Below are 17,773 nucleotides of genomic sequence, written 5' to 3' on the forward strand. Positions count from 1 at the left end.
GCTTCGACCGTATTTCGCCATCCCTAATCTGCCACCACGCTTCGACCGCATTTTGCCAGCCCTAATCTGCCACCACGCTTCGACCGCATTTTGCCATCCCTAATCTGCCACCATTCGACCGTATTTCGCCATCCCTAATCTGCCACGCTTCGACCGCATTTTGCCATCCCCAATTTGGCTTTTCGTCCCTATTTCGCCATCCCTAATCTGCCACCTTTCGACCGTATTTCGCCATCCCTATTTTGCCATCCCCAATATGACTTTTATGCTACCAGCCCTCCTCTACAAATCAAGCCCTGATGTCTGTGGTTTTGTTACCGGTACCAGTAAATATTCTGATGTTTATTCAATTAGGCTATACCATGATATATTCTGGGCCACAGGCTGATATTCCCCATGTAGTACAAATACAATTCATTGGCATTAACCCAAAAGGGCCAAACCTTGAAAAACTGTTTTCAGAAAGTTGGGAAAAAATTTTCGATTTCGAAACTCCTGTACTCTAACTTTTTATTGAAATAATCTGCAAAATATTGCTGCAAACTGATTAAACACCGGTACCGGTACCTAGTCTACTGAGAAAGCACTGTTATTTTTTATATTTTCATTTTGTAACAAAAAGCCAAATTTTGATGTCAAAATTTTCAATTTTGGAGTTGTATGGTAAACCACAGCCTCTCGTCCGGTTACCATTCCATGTCGGGTGTGGAATTCTAGAATTAGCCTAGTTATTTCAGTATTTGTTTTCGGAAGCATGGACTTGATGGTGGAGGAAGTTCTGAAGTTGTAACCGACCAGCGGTTACATGAACCACCCTACGGCGGCTAAGAGTCCAGTAGTCTAATCCTCTCGCACATTACCATTTGAACCTGCGAACACACACAGAGTAATCAGAGGTGCGGTGGCGAGCATATTCCAAATGCTTAGCACGATGAGCAACGCCCCCACGCCATATTCAATAGTTCAACATTTCCACCACCTCAATTATCCCAATAATTATTATGTCTCATTATTTAAACCTTGTTTGAAGATTTGGTAACTTTCCTGATATTCCGCACTGTGTTTGGCTTGTGTATTGTAATTATTTGCACCATGACGAAGTTCGTAATAATTTATCTTCTCTATCTCTTCGCTGCCTTAGGGTGGTTCACGTAACCGCTGGTCGGTTATGGCTTTCTCCACCATCAGGTCCATGCTTCCGAAAACAAATAACTGGCTAACTATATCTTTTTATCGCAGTCTTGTAGTCTACCTTTCAATGCCGAAAAAGAAACCATTTAGTGGAAAACAAAAAAAGAAACAACTTCAGGAAAAAAAACATAGAGGTGAAGGGTCATTGACCCGATCAGAAAACAAAGAAGCATGGAAATTACAAGATCAAATTGAGAAGTACGATTCCGACTGTTCTTCTGGAGATGGGAATCCCCATGCATTTGAAACTGGACGGAATATTCACGGTAAAGCGACGAAAAGTACGAATCCGAGAGACAGGTATCGACTGAATTTTCTTCGAGAATCGAGGGATGAAGTCGACAAGCGTAAATTGCAATCACAGACGGAATTGCTCATTCCGATTCCACCGGAAAAAATGGAAATGAGTATAGAAGAGGTTTATCAACCTGGTTCGGAATTGGACATGCCTCAGCGGCCACATTGGGATTATCGTGATTCAAAACAATTATTAGAGCAACGTGAGGAAAAATATTTTTCAACATATCTTGACAATCTGTACTCCAAGTTTGAAGACAAAAATCTCAGTTATTTTGAACACAATTTGGAAACGTGGCGGCAACTTTGGCGTGTGATTGAGATGAGCGATGTCATAGCAATGGTCGCTGATGTAAGGCATCCAGTGCTCCATTTTTCTCCCGCATTGTACAACTTCGCCATTCATGTTGTCAAAAAACCTTTAATACTGGTTTTAAATAAAATCGATCTGGTTCCAGCTCCTGTTGTGATTGCCTGGAAAAAATACTTTGAAAAGAAATTTCCTGAGCTGCATGTTATAACTTTTACTTCGTTCCCAAAAAATTTACGAGGAGACGCTGCGGAAAAGCGAATTAGTAAAAAACGACCTGTTGGAAAACGTGTTTATACCACGCAAATAGGTCCGCAAGATCTGCTACAAGTTTGCAAAAAAATTTGCGGAGACAAAGTTAATCTTGAGAGCTGGGAACAGAAAATATTGAATGACCTTGAAGGTCTAAATTGTGACCTTGAACCAGAGATGAATATTGAAGAAGAACATCAAACCTCTGAACAAGGTCCAGAAAGTAAAGAGTTGTTTAAAAATGGCAGACTTACTCTTGGGTTTGTGGGTCATCCTAATGTCGGAAAATCATCGCTTATGAACGGCCTTATTGGAAAGAAAGTTGTGAGTACTTCAGTAACGCCAGGACACACAAAATATTTCCAAACGTACTTTTTAACTCGTGACGTAATGCTATGTGATTGCCCTGGTCTTGTATTTCCATCACTTGTGCAAAAACAAATGCAAATTTTGAGTGGAATTTACCCAATTGCGCAAGTACAAGAACCTTATACTCCTGTGGGGTATTTAGCATCAAGAATTCCGATTGTAAAGCTATTAGGCATCACCCACCCTAATGGTGAATCAGAGTGGACAGCTTGGGATATTTGTGAAGGATGGGCGGAAAAACGAAGGTTTTATACAGCGAAAGGACGGCGTACAGATGTGTATCGTGCAGCGAATAATATTTTAAGAATGGCTGTTGATGGAAGGTTATGTTTGTTCATGTTGCCCCCAGGATATGTCAAGGAAGAAAAATCTTGGATGGCTAATTCTGAAACGTTGAAACTTTTGAGTCTGGTCTCAGATCCTGGCAGTGTTGGCGATATATTAAGTTTTCATCAAATGTTTTCTCACCCAGAAATAGCCAGTTCTGAGCACGATACTCAAGATTCAAGCAGTGGCGAGGAGTCCGAATCTTCTCATGAACATGGGGACGGTGGTAAAGGGTTCTCTGTGCAAAATAAGTTTGCTTTACTAGGAGAGGACTGATGTTTAAATATTTCCACTATAAAAGACTAAAAATAGCATTTTTATGTTATAAGTGTGTGCATATGGAATTGGGCGATGACTTGTCAAATTTTATGTGACTTTTATGGTGTACGGTGATTAAATTACTCATTTTTTTTTGTCATTTTGATTATTTAAAATGATAGCCAGATATCACCAAGATTTGGTTTCAGTATCAGTACTTAATTTCATAAGTTCATTGTATAATTTATTCATGCTATATATGAGATTATTTGCATGCTATTGTGACTGTTTTATTGGAGTTGTCCTGCCTATTGTAATCCCTTTTGCCTTAAATTGGTGTTTAACCTCGCATCAAGTTGTTGAATGGATAATACTGTATATCTATCTTATCATATTCTAGTAATTCCAATTCCTTTGCGATGGAAGTCTATACCTGATTCCAATTTATTATCTGTGCCTATGACATTGTAATGCCCTAACAGGTAGTTTGTGCGAAGCGAACAACGTATTTCATAGGATTAAAAACCGAACTTTTTGTGCCTACAACTACTAGAAAGCCTATGTTAAATAAAGGTGCGGTCCACGGTTTCACCCAGTTATTTGTATCTGGCTCTTCTGTGTTATTAAAGGTTGCACAATCCCCGTCCTAGATTTATACTTTTTTCTGTGGATGTCAAAAGTATTTGGTAATTCAACATATAAAATTGATACTCATCATTGGTAATCATCAATATTCGATCATTTTTATCATCGGTATGTTTTATTAATTTCAGTTAATATTACTATTTATATATTTGTATTGGCGGATTGTATCCCAAAATGAGTGTGAGGACTCCAGGCAATCCCATTGTGTTTTTTGATATTTCTATTAGTGGCCAGGTGAGTGAAAATACAAATAGACTCTACCTCTTTTATAAAAAATCTAGTTTTGCTTTTAACAGTCCCAGCTTGATAAACCCTGGTCTAGTAATATTACCAGTTTTATATAGTGTGTGTTTAGCATGTTTTTGTCCATAGAAAAGGCCATTGTCTGGTGCAGGGGTTCTTAAACTTTTATAACTCGCGCCCCCTTTCTAGAATTTGTCAAGTATCGTGCCCACCTCAAAAATACCTAGCTAACAATAACAGGCGAGATCAAATCTAACAACTATTTTTATTATAATTAGCTTTACGCCTCCTCAAAAAATTGTCCACGTCCCCTTGTGGGGTGCGCCCCACTGGTCTAGTGCCATTTTCAGAGCTTTCAAGAAAAGTATGTAGTCCTATTATATATTGTTTTTAAGACTATTCTATCATCTTTTCCAGGATGTAGGTCGAATGAAAATGGAGTTATTCAAAGATGTCGTGCCAAATACTGCGGAAAATTTTAGACAATTTTGTACAGGAGAATACAAGTAAGTCCAAGTAATAAAAGAAAGCAAGGTTATTCAACACAAATCAAATTTTGATTCGATTTGAAATCAATTACAATACTCAAGAATGTGGACAGTGATGGACACAAAGGTCCAATGACTCCCACTGAAATCATTATCTAATTCAGGGTGGTCCAAACCCAGGCCCGCAGGCCACATGTAGTCCGCCGCTTCATTATCTGTGGCCCGTGTCACATTCGGAGAGTAATCAAAAAATCGCATTTTGTGTTGTTTCGTCATAAAATTAATCAGAAAAATCTTTTGACATATTGTCATCACTGATGTCACTGAATTAAATAGTGTTATGGCTAGCAGGGGAAACTAGCGAAGTTGAGTGACGTGCTTGGCAGTCTAAATTGTTATCTGGCTTTCTAACTTTTTGGTCGGGAATATATGCTAACAATATATGCATCATAGAAAACTAAAAATCAACTGCAGATTCTATTAGCTAAGAATGGCTATGCCTGATAACTATGTGTTTGCACAATAAAAGTGTTTATTTTGTATTGCACTGTTTACCTATTTTTGGCACTATTGTGGCCCGCGAACAATGCAAAAATAATATTGTGGCCCGCGGAGCCAACAACCTTGGACCACCCTGATATAATTATTCAAAAGCTTCAAATCAAAGTTGCAAATCGAATACGACCTAACAGTTTGCATTAGTAAACCGGTACCTTTAGTGCACCAGTAAAGCCTTAGCTTAGCAGTGAGCACCGACTACGACAGAAAAGAAACTGACTGGGCTGATGTAATGCCATTTCGTGCCGCAATATTAGTAAAAATAGAACCCTAATTTTCAATAAGATGCATTTGTGGAAAGGGTTTTGTTGCATTTCTATTTGAAGTTGTAATTTTCGAGATACAGTTTTTACTCTATTATTTATTATCTTTTCATAATTTATGTAAATCACATTACTTCTAATTCTATTTAGAGTAGATGGGATTCCTATCGGTTACAAAGGAGCAACTTTTCATCGAATTATTAAAGATTTCATGGTTCAGGGAGGTGATTTTGTAAAGGTGGGAATGCATTTTAGTTAGTTTTTTGGATAAATTTATGTGGCCGAATTTATGTTTAATGTAGTCACTTAAAACCCAATTATTGTGAGTAACATGGTCGTGGAGAACGACCAGAAGTCAATGATTATGCTCATTTACTAAGAGGTAAACGAGACTAATGTCTTATCAAAGTTATGGATATCACTACTGTCTACCACAGGGGTGGCCAACCTTTCACATACCATGCGCCACGTTTTAAACATAATGTTTCAGATGCGCCGTAAATCTCTTGTATTCCCACGCCTAATGTCCGCTTCTTGCAACAGGCCTTTAGTATCAATATCTACTCTACTCTACCCTCGATTCTAATTGGCCTCTGCTAATCAGCTGTTTGGCCTAGCGTTGCGTGATTTTACTCCAGGCTTCTTCGAGATTAGTACTTACGTCACAGCAAGCGATTTTACGCTTCGCTTTTGTTGACAACGGTCTTTTGAAGTTTGTATGAAAAAGGTGGTATTTAGGGGGCATTTTCAGCATTGTTGTGGGTTGATTTATAATAAATTTTTTAGGCTTGGGCAATTCAACTGGTTGTTCAATGGTTATTGGGAGATATTTGGGAAGTCTGGGCAAAGGAAAATCCATGTTTCAAGCTGATAAATGACGATTTTCTATTTTTCCAGAAGTTCTGAACTTTTTACTTCAGTAGGGAAAAAATAGTAAATTTTACTAATTTTTGCTAAAAGTCTAGAATGAATGTCATAAAGTCCGTCCAAAAGCTAACGTCGATAATCGCCTGTTGTTTCTAATTCCAACAAGCCTTAAGTGGGCGACGTGGAGTAAGGAGAATAGATTTTAGGTACAATCAAAAGTCACCATGTAAATCGCAAAAAAACGACTTGGCGTCGAGAAGCCAAGTGCAATTAACAATTTTGGCATGAAAAGGGTTAAAGATGCAATGCGCCACCTCTAATCATGCAATGCGCCATGTTTGCCGCATGCGCCATAGGTTGGGCACCCCTGTTCTACCACCTGCTGAAATTGTATATTTCCTCAATATTTTTTCCTGTTATTTGATATTTCAGATATTTGGTCCTCAAAAATGTTCAGAAAATATTTTTCTTTTGAGTTGATGAGCATATCTTTGCATTGAGTAAATTCTACAGGACAAAGACCATCCTCACATCCAAGATTGCAGGCTTTGGTCCTCACATCAACTTTGTTTTCCTCCTTGATAACCATTAATGTCCAATCCATATTTCCAGGGAGATGGGACAGGCCTCACAAGCATATATAATGGCATCAAATTTGCAGATGAAAATTTTAAAGAAAAGCATACAGGACCAGGATTGCTATCAATGGTGAGTTTCAATATCATCCACATAATAAAAAGAAAGGATTTTCGTGGTGTATGATTACTCATGCGATTTGCTTAACATGTTTTGTGCTTTGTCGGGTGGTGGTTTGAGTTAGTCAATAGCGGAAGTCGCTAAACGAGTATACGTGTATATTTCTTGCAAACAGGGGTTCAAGAACACATTAGTTTTCACATAACACCACTTTCAAAAGAGTGATTTCCCTAAACTAGGGGTCGACAACCTACGAGTAACATAATCCGGCCCGCGGCGCTTCACTGAATTATAGTAACAAAACAGCTATTTTGACGATTATATTTTTTACGTTACACAATTCATTGTGAGACGTGTATAGACTAAATTATATTACAATCAAACAATTGTAAAATTCACAACTACCTGTTTAATGAGCCTATAATTCAATTATAATCAGACAAATGGCAACAAAACGCAGAAAAGTTGATGCTAAGTGCAAAGGGTTCAATTGCGCCAAAAATGCAATGCAATGAGGAAATAAATCTATCTTCTATTCAAGAGATGTATCACTGCTTCATTTTTATTATAAAAAGTATCATCCGTTCGGTTTTCAACTTTCTAAAAATATGTGCTTTATGCTGGTTCTAAACTTTATGCTGGTTCTAAGCGAAATCTTATTTATGCACTTTCATTTGCTTGATCAGGCCAACAGCGGACCTAATACAAATGGATGTCAGTTCTTTATTACTTGTGCGAACTGTGAGTTCCTTGACAAAAAGCATGTAGTATTTGGTGAGTATAGGAAGTTTTTTTTAAATAATCATTGTTGTTTTTTATGATCATAGCAGCGTTTCCCATTCGGGGTGAGATTTCTTCCCATCAAAGTGTTCAAACGTTTTAGTGAAGGAGACTTTACTTTGTTTTGGCGTGCCTTCACTAAACACTATCTACCTATTTTGATATTATTGTATTATAGTTGGTGATAGTTGTTTACTATTCGAAAGCCAGAGTATGAGTTGCAAGTATTACTAGATAATGTATCAATTACAAAGGCAAACTTAGATATTATGCATAGTGATATAACAAAACACCGGTATAACATTTTTTATGAATTTGTTCCGTCATGTTTGGCTGCTAGCCTTTTCAGCACATTCCCAAGTCCCTTCCGCTTCGGGGTGTGGGCTTCGTGTCCATATATTTGGGTATATTCTCTTTTTAATCTACGCTCGAGGAGTAAACTACATTTTTTTACGTAACAGAATTTATCGTGAGACACGTTTAGACTAAATTTTAATATATCCTAAAAATTCTATTGACCAGCAAATCGTTTAACGAGGATACAATTTAATAATAATTAGACAAATAGAAACACGAAGAAAACTTGATGCTGAGGGCAGGGGTTCAATAGTGCAGTAAATAGTCGAATATGTTGGTTGCAATGCAATAAGAAAATAAAATTCATTCTATTCGAGAGATTCATCACTGCTTAATTTTTGTAAGAATGTATCTTCTTAAAGAAAATCTTTATCAAAATTTCACAAACCATGCAAAAATATTCACTTCGATGTTTGGAAGTACATATTTGTGCGAACAATTATTTTCGAAAATGAACAGTACAAAGAACAAGCAAAGAACTGGAATTAGTGATGCCCATTTAGAAAAAGTTCCTTGGCGTCGTAAAGCTATCAACCGCGATGCAGCAACAAGACAGTGTCACATTAAAAATCATTGTAATAATTTTTTATTAAGACGACTGAGTTGAGTTCACGAATTGTCGCCGTTTTTAACTTTCCAAAAAATATAAGCCCGCAAAAGACTAGCAACCCTAAATTTTGTCCCGCGAGCGACATGAAATCTGCCGACCCATGGGCCGTAGCCGATAGTTGGTCATGGCTTCTTCCACATCAGAGTCCATGAATCCAAAAACAAATTGCTGATTAATTCTATGGACTGGAGACCGTAGTAGGATGAGGAATCTGGGATGAATTTTACCGAAGTATTTTGACGCAGATCATCAGGCTATAGGAATGAATGAGATATACAAAAATCTAACTTTGTGTTCATTATTTTAATGTGGAATGGGGTGAATTTAGGGAGATAAATGCTATAAGGCAAGAGTACACGGCGATTCTTGAGGAGGTAGAACCCTGGATTCTTTCATTTCCGACATATCATGGCTTTACTCACATTTTCTTGTAGTGCCTGGGGGGCGATAAAGTTGTATAAACTACTGTAGGTGGGCGATGGTCAAAAAAGTTCGGGAACCACTGGTGTACACCATGTTTTCATTATTGTGAAAAATTTAGGGTTTTAAAATTTATTCTTTATTAAATTTCAGGTAAATTATTGACTGAAGGGTTGCTAGTTATGAGAAAGATAGAAAATACTCCAGTCGGTGCGAACAACCGACCAAAGTTGCCTGTCGTAGTAACACAATGTGGAGAATACTGAGCGACAAATTCTTTCTACGGAATGTTTTAAGGAAACATGCTCGTAATGCGTGACTACAGAACTTTGACAGCAGTGTTCTTCCGGAAAAATATCTTTGCAAAGTATGATTATGGGATCTCATGCCTGATAAATCTACTCCATATTGAAGATCATGCTCATGATATGTGACTGCAAAAATTAGACACTAACTTTTTGTCAGAAAAATTTGCTCGTAGTGCGTAACAGAAGATCTGAAGTTGCACAAATCAATCATATAGGAGTGAATTTTGGCAATAAAAATATTGCTCGCTACTAAGGATCTAGCTAAAAAATAATTTTTATAAAATTTTACTCATTAAAATATGGCTTTTTCATTACCTTGTGAATTTGATTGAAAGAGCGAAAAGTTTGTATTATCACTGACAGAATTCCATGGTTTCTACTTAGATAAGAAATTGGGGAGTAAAAAGATCCCAAAACAAGTTTCATGTTGGGGAGGAGTAAAAAATTGCTCAAGCAAAATATCGCTTTCGTTATATATGGTGAAGTAATAAACCCTGGCAAGCTTTTTTATTGGTGCGGAAACTATGGAGTAAGAAAAAATTTGAAAATGGATTCTGGAAAGTTTTTTATAGTGGAGAGTAAGTTATGGAGTAGAAAAATAAAAAAACTTGCTGCACTATGTTTACTATTGTGTAAAAATAGAATAAGAATGTGGTTCCTATTGGGGAAATGTATTTATAATACTCTACTCGTTCAGATGAGTGGACAATTTTGTGATTATAAAAACATGAAAAAATACGCTCGTGAGCTGAAATTTGAACAGTGCAGTCATTCATCTCTTGTAATATTGACACATATCAGAGCAACGAGGATGTTATCATTTAAAGGCTGATGAATTTTTGCAAGCCAGGAGCTGAAGAAACATAATTGGTTTCAAATCATTTATGGGTTGATAGTTTTGGGTGCTTCGGACATCTCTTATGGCAGTGGTTCTTAAACTTTTTCGAGTGCGACCCAAATCTGAGTTTTATGAATACTCGCGACCCAATCCTAAATAACGCAAAATGTGTTTTTAATGTTAGTACAGTTTGACTCAAATACAGACAACTATTTATTAGAAACAGTCCATTGACTCAGTGAGATTGATGAAACTGAAATTTCCTTTTCATTATATCTTCAATACACAGCTCTATTTTACTTAACGCAATACGCAAGTTGTCACGGGTATCGAGGCGATTGCGAGCTTAGTTTTGATAACCGTCAGTGCCAAATATCCTCGCTCGCACAAGTGCCTTGTCGCGAATTGTAGCAGAAAAGGCGTCCGCTGTCCGTCGCAAACACGACATCCTAGCTTGCCTTCGGTATCTCTCGCAATATACAACTTTTTACTCATCAAATGTGCACACACTGCTTCGTTCGCGGTAAATGGTGCCTCGAGATGGAGTCACATTTTCTCTAGATATTGAATAATCTAATGTCGAGAAGCGAGCTTTTTCATTGCGTCGTCTATTACAATTTACAATACATTACCAAAAAGACACCCATTTTTGGTTATTTTAATCCACTAAGACGACATTCCACGCGGTCAACACAACGACAAGCGACGTGCATGGTTACCGATACCATAAAAATAATACACGTGACTGGCATATCAGAATTGTGATGTAACAATGACCTCAAGACAGTTCTTTCCGTGAATGAAATTTTATATTTCATTATTTTTAAATACCAGAGTTTAGAAGCTAAACTGAAACATTGGGAAAGCTGAAAATTCTTCCTTCTCCTCTTAGATTGCCCTTGCATTGACGACCTTGTCGCGACCCATTTTTAAACCTTCCGCGACCCATCTTTGGGTCGCGACCCATACTTTAAGAACCACTGTCTTATGGGTTTTCTAGTTTCTTTGGTGGTTTTGTAAAGCAGTAGTTGTGGCACAGTAGAAGCTTGGCACAATCGGTCGTCATTCATTTCAGACTTAATTGCGATTTAGATATATTGCCATATTAAATTATTTGAACAAATAACCATGCGTTTTCGACGAAGCCAGCAAGTGGAAATGTTGCACGCAGATGTTTCGCCAATTTGTATCAAGTTACAAATGGCACTAAGGATAAGTTTACCATAAATCTGAAACAAAAAACCGGGACGGTGCGATTTGGTAAACATTCGGTCGATTGCCAATCTTGATAATATTGGAACGTCTACCATGCCATTGCGGGTATATACGGCTGTAAATCTCTACTGATGATTGAATTAGAAAAAACACTAAAAATTAGTTTGTATTATTCATTTAGAACAAAAGTATTTGTCCGTAAATGGAACCTTTCTCAAAAATTCTTGTTTTGATTTTGTCAAAAAACTGATAACAAGAGACATCACCATTAAATTTGCAGGTTACGGAGTGGTTTTATATTTTCTTCTGGCATTCTGCACCTGCTTTCGGACCAAAATTTTTTAACAATGGAACAAAATCCTTTTAACAGATGCCGATGTTCCGAAAAACCAAATCAACTAATTTGCTGCAAATTCGAAATGCTAATATTTCTGTTAGAAAAAACGTTAAACATCTCTGTCCACTTAATTTCAACCGGCAAAGTAAGTCAAATTGCATTTGAACCATGCTCAGATAAATATCTCTTTATCAGTATTTGTCAAAAAGTGCATCGCTATTCAAAACCTGATCAGCTAACCAAACATATCATTTATCAATTTTGCAGACCAAACACTTCAGTCCAGTTTATTTTACTGTTCAAATTTGTCCATATGTGTGGCCTGGCAGCATTGTAGGCTTCATCGTGCAGCTCTATATACGATAGACATTTCTCGTAAAAATCGCAAACATTCTTTTTAAACACAAATTTTTTCCCTGCAAATTTAGCTTCACCTCTGACAGAATATTTGCAACATCTACGGCAGGGGTCGGCAACCTTTTGTCGCCCGCGGGCCAAAATTAAGGGTTGCGAGTCATTGGCGGGCCGCACATATTTTTAGAAAGTTGAAACTGAACGGATGATACTTTTTATATTAAAAATCAAGCAGTGATACATCTCTCGAATAGAATATAGATTTATTTCCTCATTGCATCTCAAAAAATTCCATTTGAATATTTTCAGCGCCATTGAACCCTTTGCACTTAGCATCAACTTTTCTGCGTTTTGTTGCCATTCGAGCTTGAAGTAAATCATCATTAAATTCAGAGGAGAACAGCGGAGCAATGCATTGACTTTCATTTATTTCTGGCTAAACGTGCAAAATCAGCGAATCCGCTTATCAGACAGCGGACATCAGAAATTCTAACTGTGTATATTTACAAGTTAATGCAAATTTGGCCTCAAAAAAATTTGAAATTTATTTAGAGGTGCAGTCAAAACTTTGATCATGAGTAGCAGTGTGATAGGGAAATATCGGCTGCCAACGACACAGAATCATCCGAATTTGTTATCGCAAAATTGGTCAGTCGAGTCGATGCCTCAATGTTTTGTGCTTCCTGCTTTGGATATGATCGTTGACATCTGAACGTCCGCCATGACTAATAGAAAAACAGATCTGCAATGCGTACAGTGTACCTTTCCTCCTTCAGTTTGCTTCAAATAAGGAAAATCTTTCTTCAACTCATCAGAAAATTTGTACTTTCTTTTTGGCATTTCGACAACTTAACGACATTTCGGCAGTTAACGCCAGAAAACGCATTAAAACATATACCAATTGTGACATAACAATAGAGCGATTTCTCTCTCTGAACTAGCAAAGTGTGTCGCAAAACAGTGGTAAATGGGCTGTCACCGTTAAAAAAAAATTTGTAATAATAATGAATTTGAATTTTTTACCCATGAACCGAGCTGACAAACCGGGACATTTGAGTCAACCGGCCGGGACGCCGGGACAGCTTGTCAAATCCGGGACTGTCCCGGCTAAACCGGGACGTATGGTAAGCCTAACTAAGGACACGTGATACACTTAATTTGTAGCATTCTATTTATATCACACTATTATACATTTTATCTTTATATAGATTTAATATATAACACTCGCAACAAAAATCCTCATTTTAGCTCGAATTTCCGAACTAGTAACGCCGTAGCGACATCAAGTGTTGAACAGTTATTTGATTGAGTTGCCAAGGCAACCCACTCAAGGGGAAGTACCTACTCGAACGCCGCATTCTAACTTTTGAGTGATTCGCTGCTGTTTTTGTGATGTTAGGGATAATTTCGGTGTTTATATTTTGTTTTTCAATATATTTTAGTAATAAAAACATGGGTTTGTTCATATTGATATATTTAGCTGCTTTTTAACTCTTTATTTAGTCGTAATTTTCTGTCGTGATGCAGCCATTGTGGCTTTTAGATTACGGTACTTCATTACTTTCCTATTTGCTGTTGACAGGGTGGTTGAAACATAATTATCATTTTAAGCTGATCAGAATTGAGTAGGGTGGTAATAGTCACTTTCACAATGTATTTCAAAGCATTTCCATGCTAAGTTCCCTATAGTGCTGACCTGAAGTGATTTTGTTTGTGTCTTCTGACATTTATATGCCCAAGTATAATGCACAAAGCTGATTATTGTTATGTAACAGTCAGACAGTAGAGCACAATCCAAGAATAGCATTAAAAGACATTAATTTTATCAGTGAGTGTAAACCCCGCTTTCATGAGACAGTCTGGGTTTCCATACCAACTCAAACATCATCATTGAATTCTTCTGGAAAAAATATTTTAATTTACTGAAGGAAAGAGAATTTATTATAGATTTCGAGAGTTTTTGGCATAAATGCAATTTTGTCTACATGATGGCCGACACATGCCACGTCACGCTGTAGTACAGTATATATGGAAAAATTGAATTGGTTATCTTATTCATTCACATTAAAATCTTATTCTCGTCTATTCATTTTATTATTTTTAGATCCAAGCATATTACAAGTTGTGGAAAGCATGTTAAAGTTATTAGAAAAATAAGCTAATTTTTTGTTAATAAATACTGGAGATCTATCGACATTAATATGATGGAGGTAACTAAAGCTCTGTCGAAAGGTTCAATAAAGTTTTACACTTCGAACCCATTAATGGATTTTCAAAGTTCTGAAAAACGAAGATCTCGTGACCAAAGTCGTTTGTCGGCGCATTCCCATGGTCAAACCAGCTCTAGAATGAGTCGGCTTGGTTCTACGGTTTCAAGTTTAGGCCAAATGCGGAATATTGAAAACTGGATAAACGAAAAATCACTGAAAAGAATCCAAGAGAATCACAGCATTGAGAGCCTTGAATCTCGACAGTTATACATGACGGTCCTAAAAAACGAAGAAAATTTTGTACATGGCATTGATGAATTTCTACAAGAAAACGAGTTGTTGAATTTACGCAGGAAAGAACTTTTATATAAAGAATGGCATGAGAATGTTTACGAGCCCACACGTCGTAAAATTCAAAATAAAATTGAAACGGAATACCCAATACTTGATGAGAAAAAACGTGAAGAATATGTAAAATATTTGAAATATAAGAATAAGAAAGGCGATGTGTTTTTAGACGTTATGTCGAAAGAAGAATACGATCCAATGTGTCTTCTACACCCTGACAGCCCGACTCTACTGAAAGTTCAAACGCCGAGACTCCAAGATCCGTTATTAGCTCAAGAAAGGCAAAGAATTGATGAAGAACGCACTATATCCCGCTGCGAAACTGGAGAAATCCTCTCAGATGATGCTATCAGACATCGCTGGCTCCCTGCTCTACCACTTCGGCCACTAGGGCGCCATGGTACAACTTGTCAAACGTGGCTTGAAATGCCGCTGCGTCATATGGAAAGCCCGATTCATGTTCGAAGTTGCAAACGTATGAAAAGATTATCAAATGCTTCTACGATAAATTTCGACGAAATCGGAAACACAAGTGACAACAGAAAACTCCTACCACTGCTAAACACAACTCCAATCACCACAGAAAATGTGATCGAAAGCCCTGGAAAATCTCCAAAGCAAGTAACATTCACACTGCCTTCTCCAACAGAAGTTACCACCTATGAACTAAATAAAGACGAGAATAGCCAAGCAGATGAAATACAAGAATAATTAGGAAATAGAAATTAGAATCTACTCACCATCTAGAATCTATCATTTTAGACTCGAAATATATTAATCATGTTTCAATATTCCCACAACAAATTTGGCTTGGTTTCGTATTTGGTGACTATAATGCTTTATAAAATATAACCAAAAAATAACATTATGTTTGTTTAATTAAGGATATATTCAGAATTCTGAATTGTGCGGCCTCGGTCATTGAATGTTTCAATATTCGTTATGAACTTGGTACACAATTGTACTGTTTTTAAAAACTTTGATAAGAATCTTCTACCTTAATCTTTGGCACATTGCAGAATTTTGAATGTATACAGAATTTCTCATTTTAGGAAATTGGCTTTCTTAAAGTTTTAATATGTTTTCATCCACATTTGGTCCACAATTGTAATATTTTATAACAAATAGTAGATGAACAATCTTTGGCACATGTGTAATTCTAAATCACAGGCTGTTAGCTTTTTCTAAATATTCTTTTTTGAATTAGTGTAAATTTATAAATTTCCCAGATATAACTGTTTTGGAATGTAGGTTAGTTTGGTATTTTTTCTATAATTTTTGGCAAGTTATACTCGTTATTTGGTATCAGTTTCATATTTTTCTTATGCTCGGTATACGAAGCTGTTTCGCTGACTAGTAAATTGATTCGCATGACAATTTATCGAACATTAAGTCTTGCGTCAACTACAATACATATGTATAAGTATCTGATAATATTATTTCGAATATAATTCAAAATTAATTATAAGTGAAAAAAATGCTTTGAAATGGGCACATGAATGAAAAAATATTCTTATATAAAATAACAGAATAAACTTTGGCATAAAGTCATTGTAATTTGTTGTAGAATAGACTTACTGTAATATCTGCTATCAATATTTAACTATCAGATACGGGACAACCCTGCTCTTACAGTATTTGATGCTTGTAGCTGAGCGCTTAAAGAAGTTTATCTACTTTGTTTATTAAGCTGTTAACGCTTTTCACTTTACTCCAAACAAGCTTCTACCAAATATTTAATTGTAATTGTATTATGCCACTGTATTTTTTGTTCTCGGCTTCCATATTGGTCACTGCTGGCCAAAGTATGCTAAAGAAACTTACCGTAAGTCAACTTTTATTATAATCTGCCAAAGTTTGTAGTTTTTGAACTAATTTACCTACGTTGTTTATTTTTAATTACTTTTGAAGCATAAAAGGCCACTAGAAGTGATAGAGACTACACTCATCTGGCACACTAGCCTTTCAAAGTTCAAATGGTGTCCAGAAAATTCTACCCAAGAAAAATTTGAAACAAATCTAAAAATTGATGTGAAGAATCTTCATAATGAGGATTGATATTTAGATTAAGATTGTTTTGGCTGTGACATTCCATTGTAGACTTTCCGTTGGTGTAATTTTTGGAGTCGTTGTATTTCTCTCGTGCTGTTGAAACATGTTTTAATTTTTAATTCCAATGGTCAAGTGCTATTTAGTCCAGGTATGGGCTTTGTCACTTTTTTTTCAGATAATCTCATTTTGCTTGAAAATTTTGGTCTTTCACTCTCACTGCATTATATTATAATTAATATTGTTTCATGCTTTTGTAGTTATTCAATTTACCATTAGTGAATTCAATTCAATTTGCCTGTTTGCTCGCATCTAGTTTCTAATTTTTTTAAATGAGTTTTTTAACCCTGTGTGCCCTATTTTGACCAGGGAGATTTGATGGATTTTTCATGTTTGTCTGGTCAGAATGAAGGCCTGAACTGAATTGGCAAAACTCTAGCCTTGGTGCTGTTCAAATTACGAAGTAAGGTACCACCATATTACTGTATAACAATGGTTCTTAAAAATTTTAAGCCACGTCTCTTTTTAGAATTTGTCAAGTCTGACGCCCGTCCTCAAAAAAAACTAGCTAACAAAACAGTTAGTAAGTCAAAAGTATGTTTTATACGACAAACACATGGATGGAATCGTAATTTCTAAACAATATAGAAATGTAAATATCCAAAATGGGGCAAGATCAATTATGACAAATATTTTTATTTTTAATTAGCTACACGCCCCCTCAAAAAATTGTCTATGCCCCCCTTGTGGGGTGCGTCACACCGTTTGAGAACCACTGCTGTATAGTATTCATAACTCTCGGCAATTCATTGGGTGTCTGCAACTTTGCCAGAGATGAGTCTCCATCACTTTTGAGTGTGTGTATCCTATCATTGTTAAACAATGAAACCACAATAATTCTGTATTACATCAGTAGCCCTGCCCTTGTCGCAGGGTCCTTCACTTCCTAGTGGGCATGTGTGGCCTTGCTTTGAGCAAACTTTCACAGTCAGTGGCTTGTTATAGATAGCCTCGTTTTAAGTTAAATACATGTTACTGTTGCCTTGAATTGAGTAAAATCTCACAAAAGAAAAATCCCACAAAAGTTTCTGTCATAAAAAAATAGTTAGTCTTTATTTATCAAAATCTCATGAGGGAATAAGTTATCATGCCTTGTAGTGTACTTACACGATGTTACTGCACA

The 17,773-nt window shown here is 36.5% G+C and overlaps 3 protein-coding genes across 3 annotated transcripts; all 3 read left to right on the plus strand.

The window, feature by feature from the left end:
- The first annotated feature begins 1,178 nt into the window (after positions 1-1,178).
- Positions 1,179-3,777, plus strand: LOC120339793 (guanine nucleotide-binding protein-like 1). Its single transcript, XM_039407997.2, has one exon. The coding sequence runs from the start codon at positions 1,193-1,195 to the stop codon at positions 3,020-3,022; it is 1,830 nt and encodes a 609-aa protein (XP_039263931.2). The 5' UTR covers positions 1,179-1,192; the 3' UTR covers positions 3,023-3,777.
- LOC120330670 (peptidyl-prolyl cis-trans isomerase H-like) lies at positions 3,698-9,550 on the plus strand. The gene is made up of 6 exons (XM_039397556.2): positions 3,698-3,883; positions 4,310-4,398; positions 5,352-5,439; positions 6,681-6,776; positions 7,451-7,538; positions 9,085-9,550. The coding sequence occupies exons 1-6, from the start codon at positions 3,824-3,826 to the stop codon at positions 9,195-9,197; spliced, it is 534 nt and encodes a 177-aa protein (XP_039253490.2). The 5' UTR covers positions 3,698-3,823; the 3' UTR covers positions 9,198-9,550.
- Positions 9,551-14,057: 4,507 nt separating this feature from the next.
- LOC120339800 (protein FAM228B-like) lies at positions 14,058-17,660 on the plus strand. Its single transcript, XM_039408007.2, has one exon. The coding sequence runs from the start codon at positions 14,185-14,187 to the stop codon at positions 15,250-15,252; it is 1,068 nt and encodes a 355-aa protein (XP_039263941.2). The 5' UTR covers positions 14,058-14,184; the 3' UTR covers positions 15,253-17,660.
- Positions 17,661-17,773: the final 113 nt, after the last annotated feature.

Source organism: Styela clava, chromosome 9 (assembly GCF_964204865.1).
Source record: "Styela clava chromosome 9, kaStyClav1.hap1.2, whole genome shotgun sequence".
Classification (NCBI taxonomy): Eukaryota; Metazoa; Chordata; class Ascidiacea; order Stolidobranchia; family Styelidae; genus Styela; species Styela clava.

Bases quoted from the DNA above. Each gene is read 5' to 3' on its own strand.
- LOC120339793 (XM_039407997.2), top strand. From the start codon at position 1,193: ATGCTTCCGAAAACAAATAACTGGCTAACTATATCTTTTTATCGCAGT.
- LOC120330670 (XM_039397556.2), top strand. From the start codon at position 3,824: ATGAGTGTGAGGACTCCAGGCAATCCCATTGTGTTTTTTGATATTTCT. The intron at 4,399-5,351 runs GTAAGTCCAAGT...AATTCTATTTAG, and splicing joins TTTTGTACAGGAGAATACAA to AGTAGATGGGATTCCTATCG. The intron at 5,440-6,680 runs GTGGGAATGCAT...CCATATTTCCAG, and splicing joins AGGGAGGTGATTTTGTAAAG to GGAGATGGGACAGGCCTCAC.
- LOC120339800 (XM_039408007.2), top strand. From the start codon at position 14,185: ATGATGGAGGTAACTAAAGCTCTGTCGAAAGGTTCAATAAAGTTTTAC.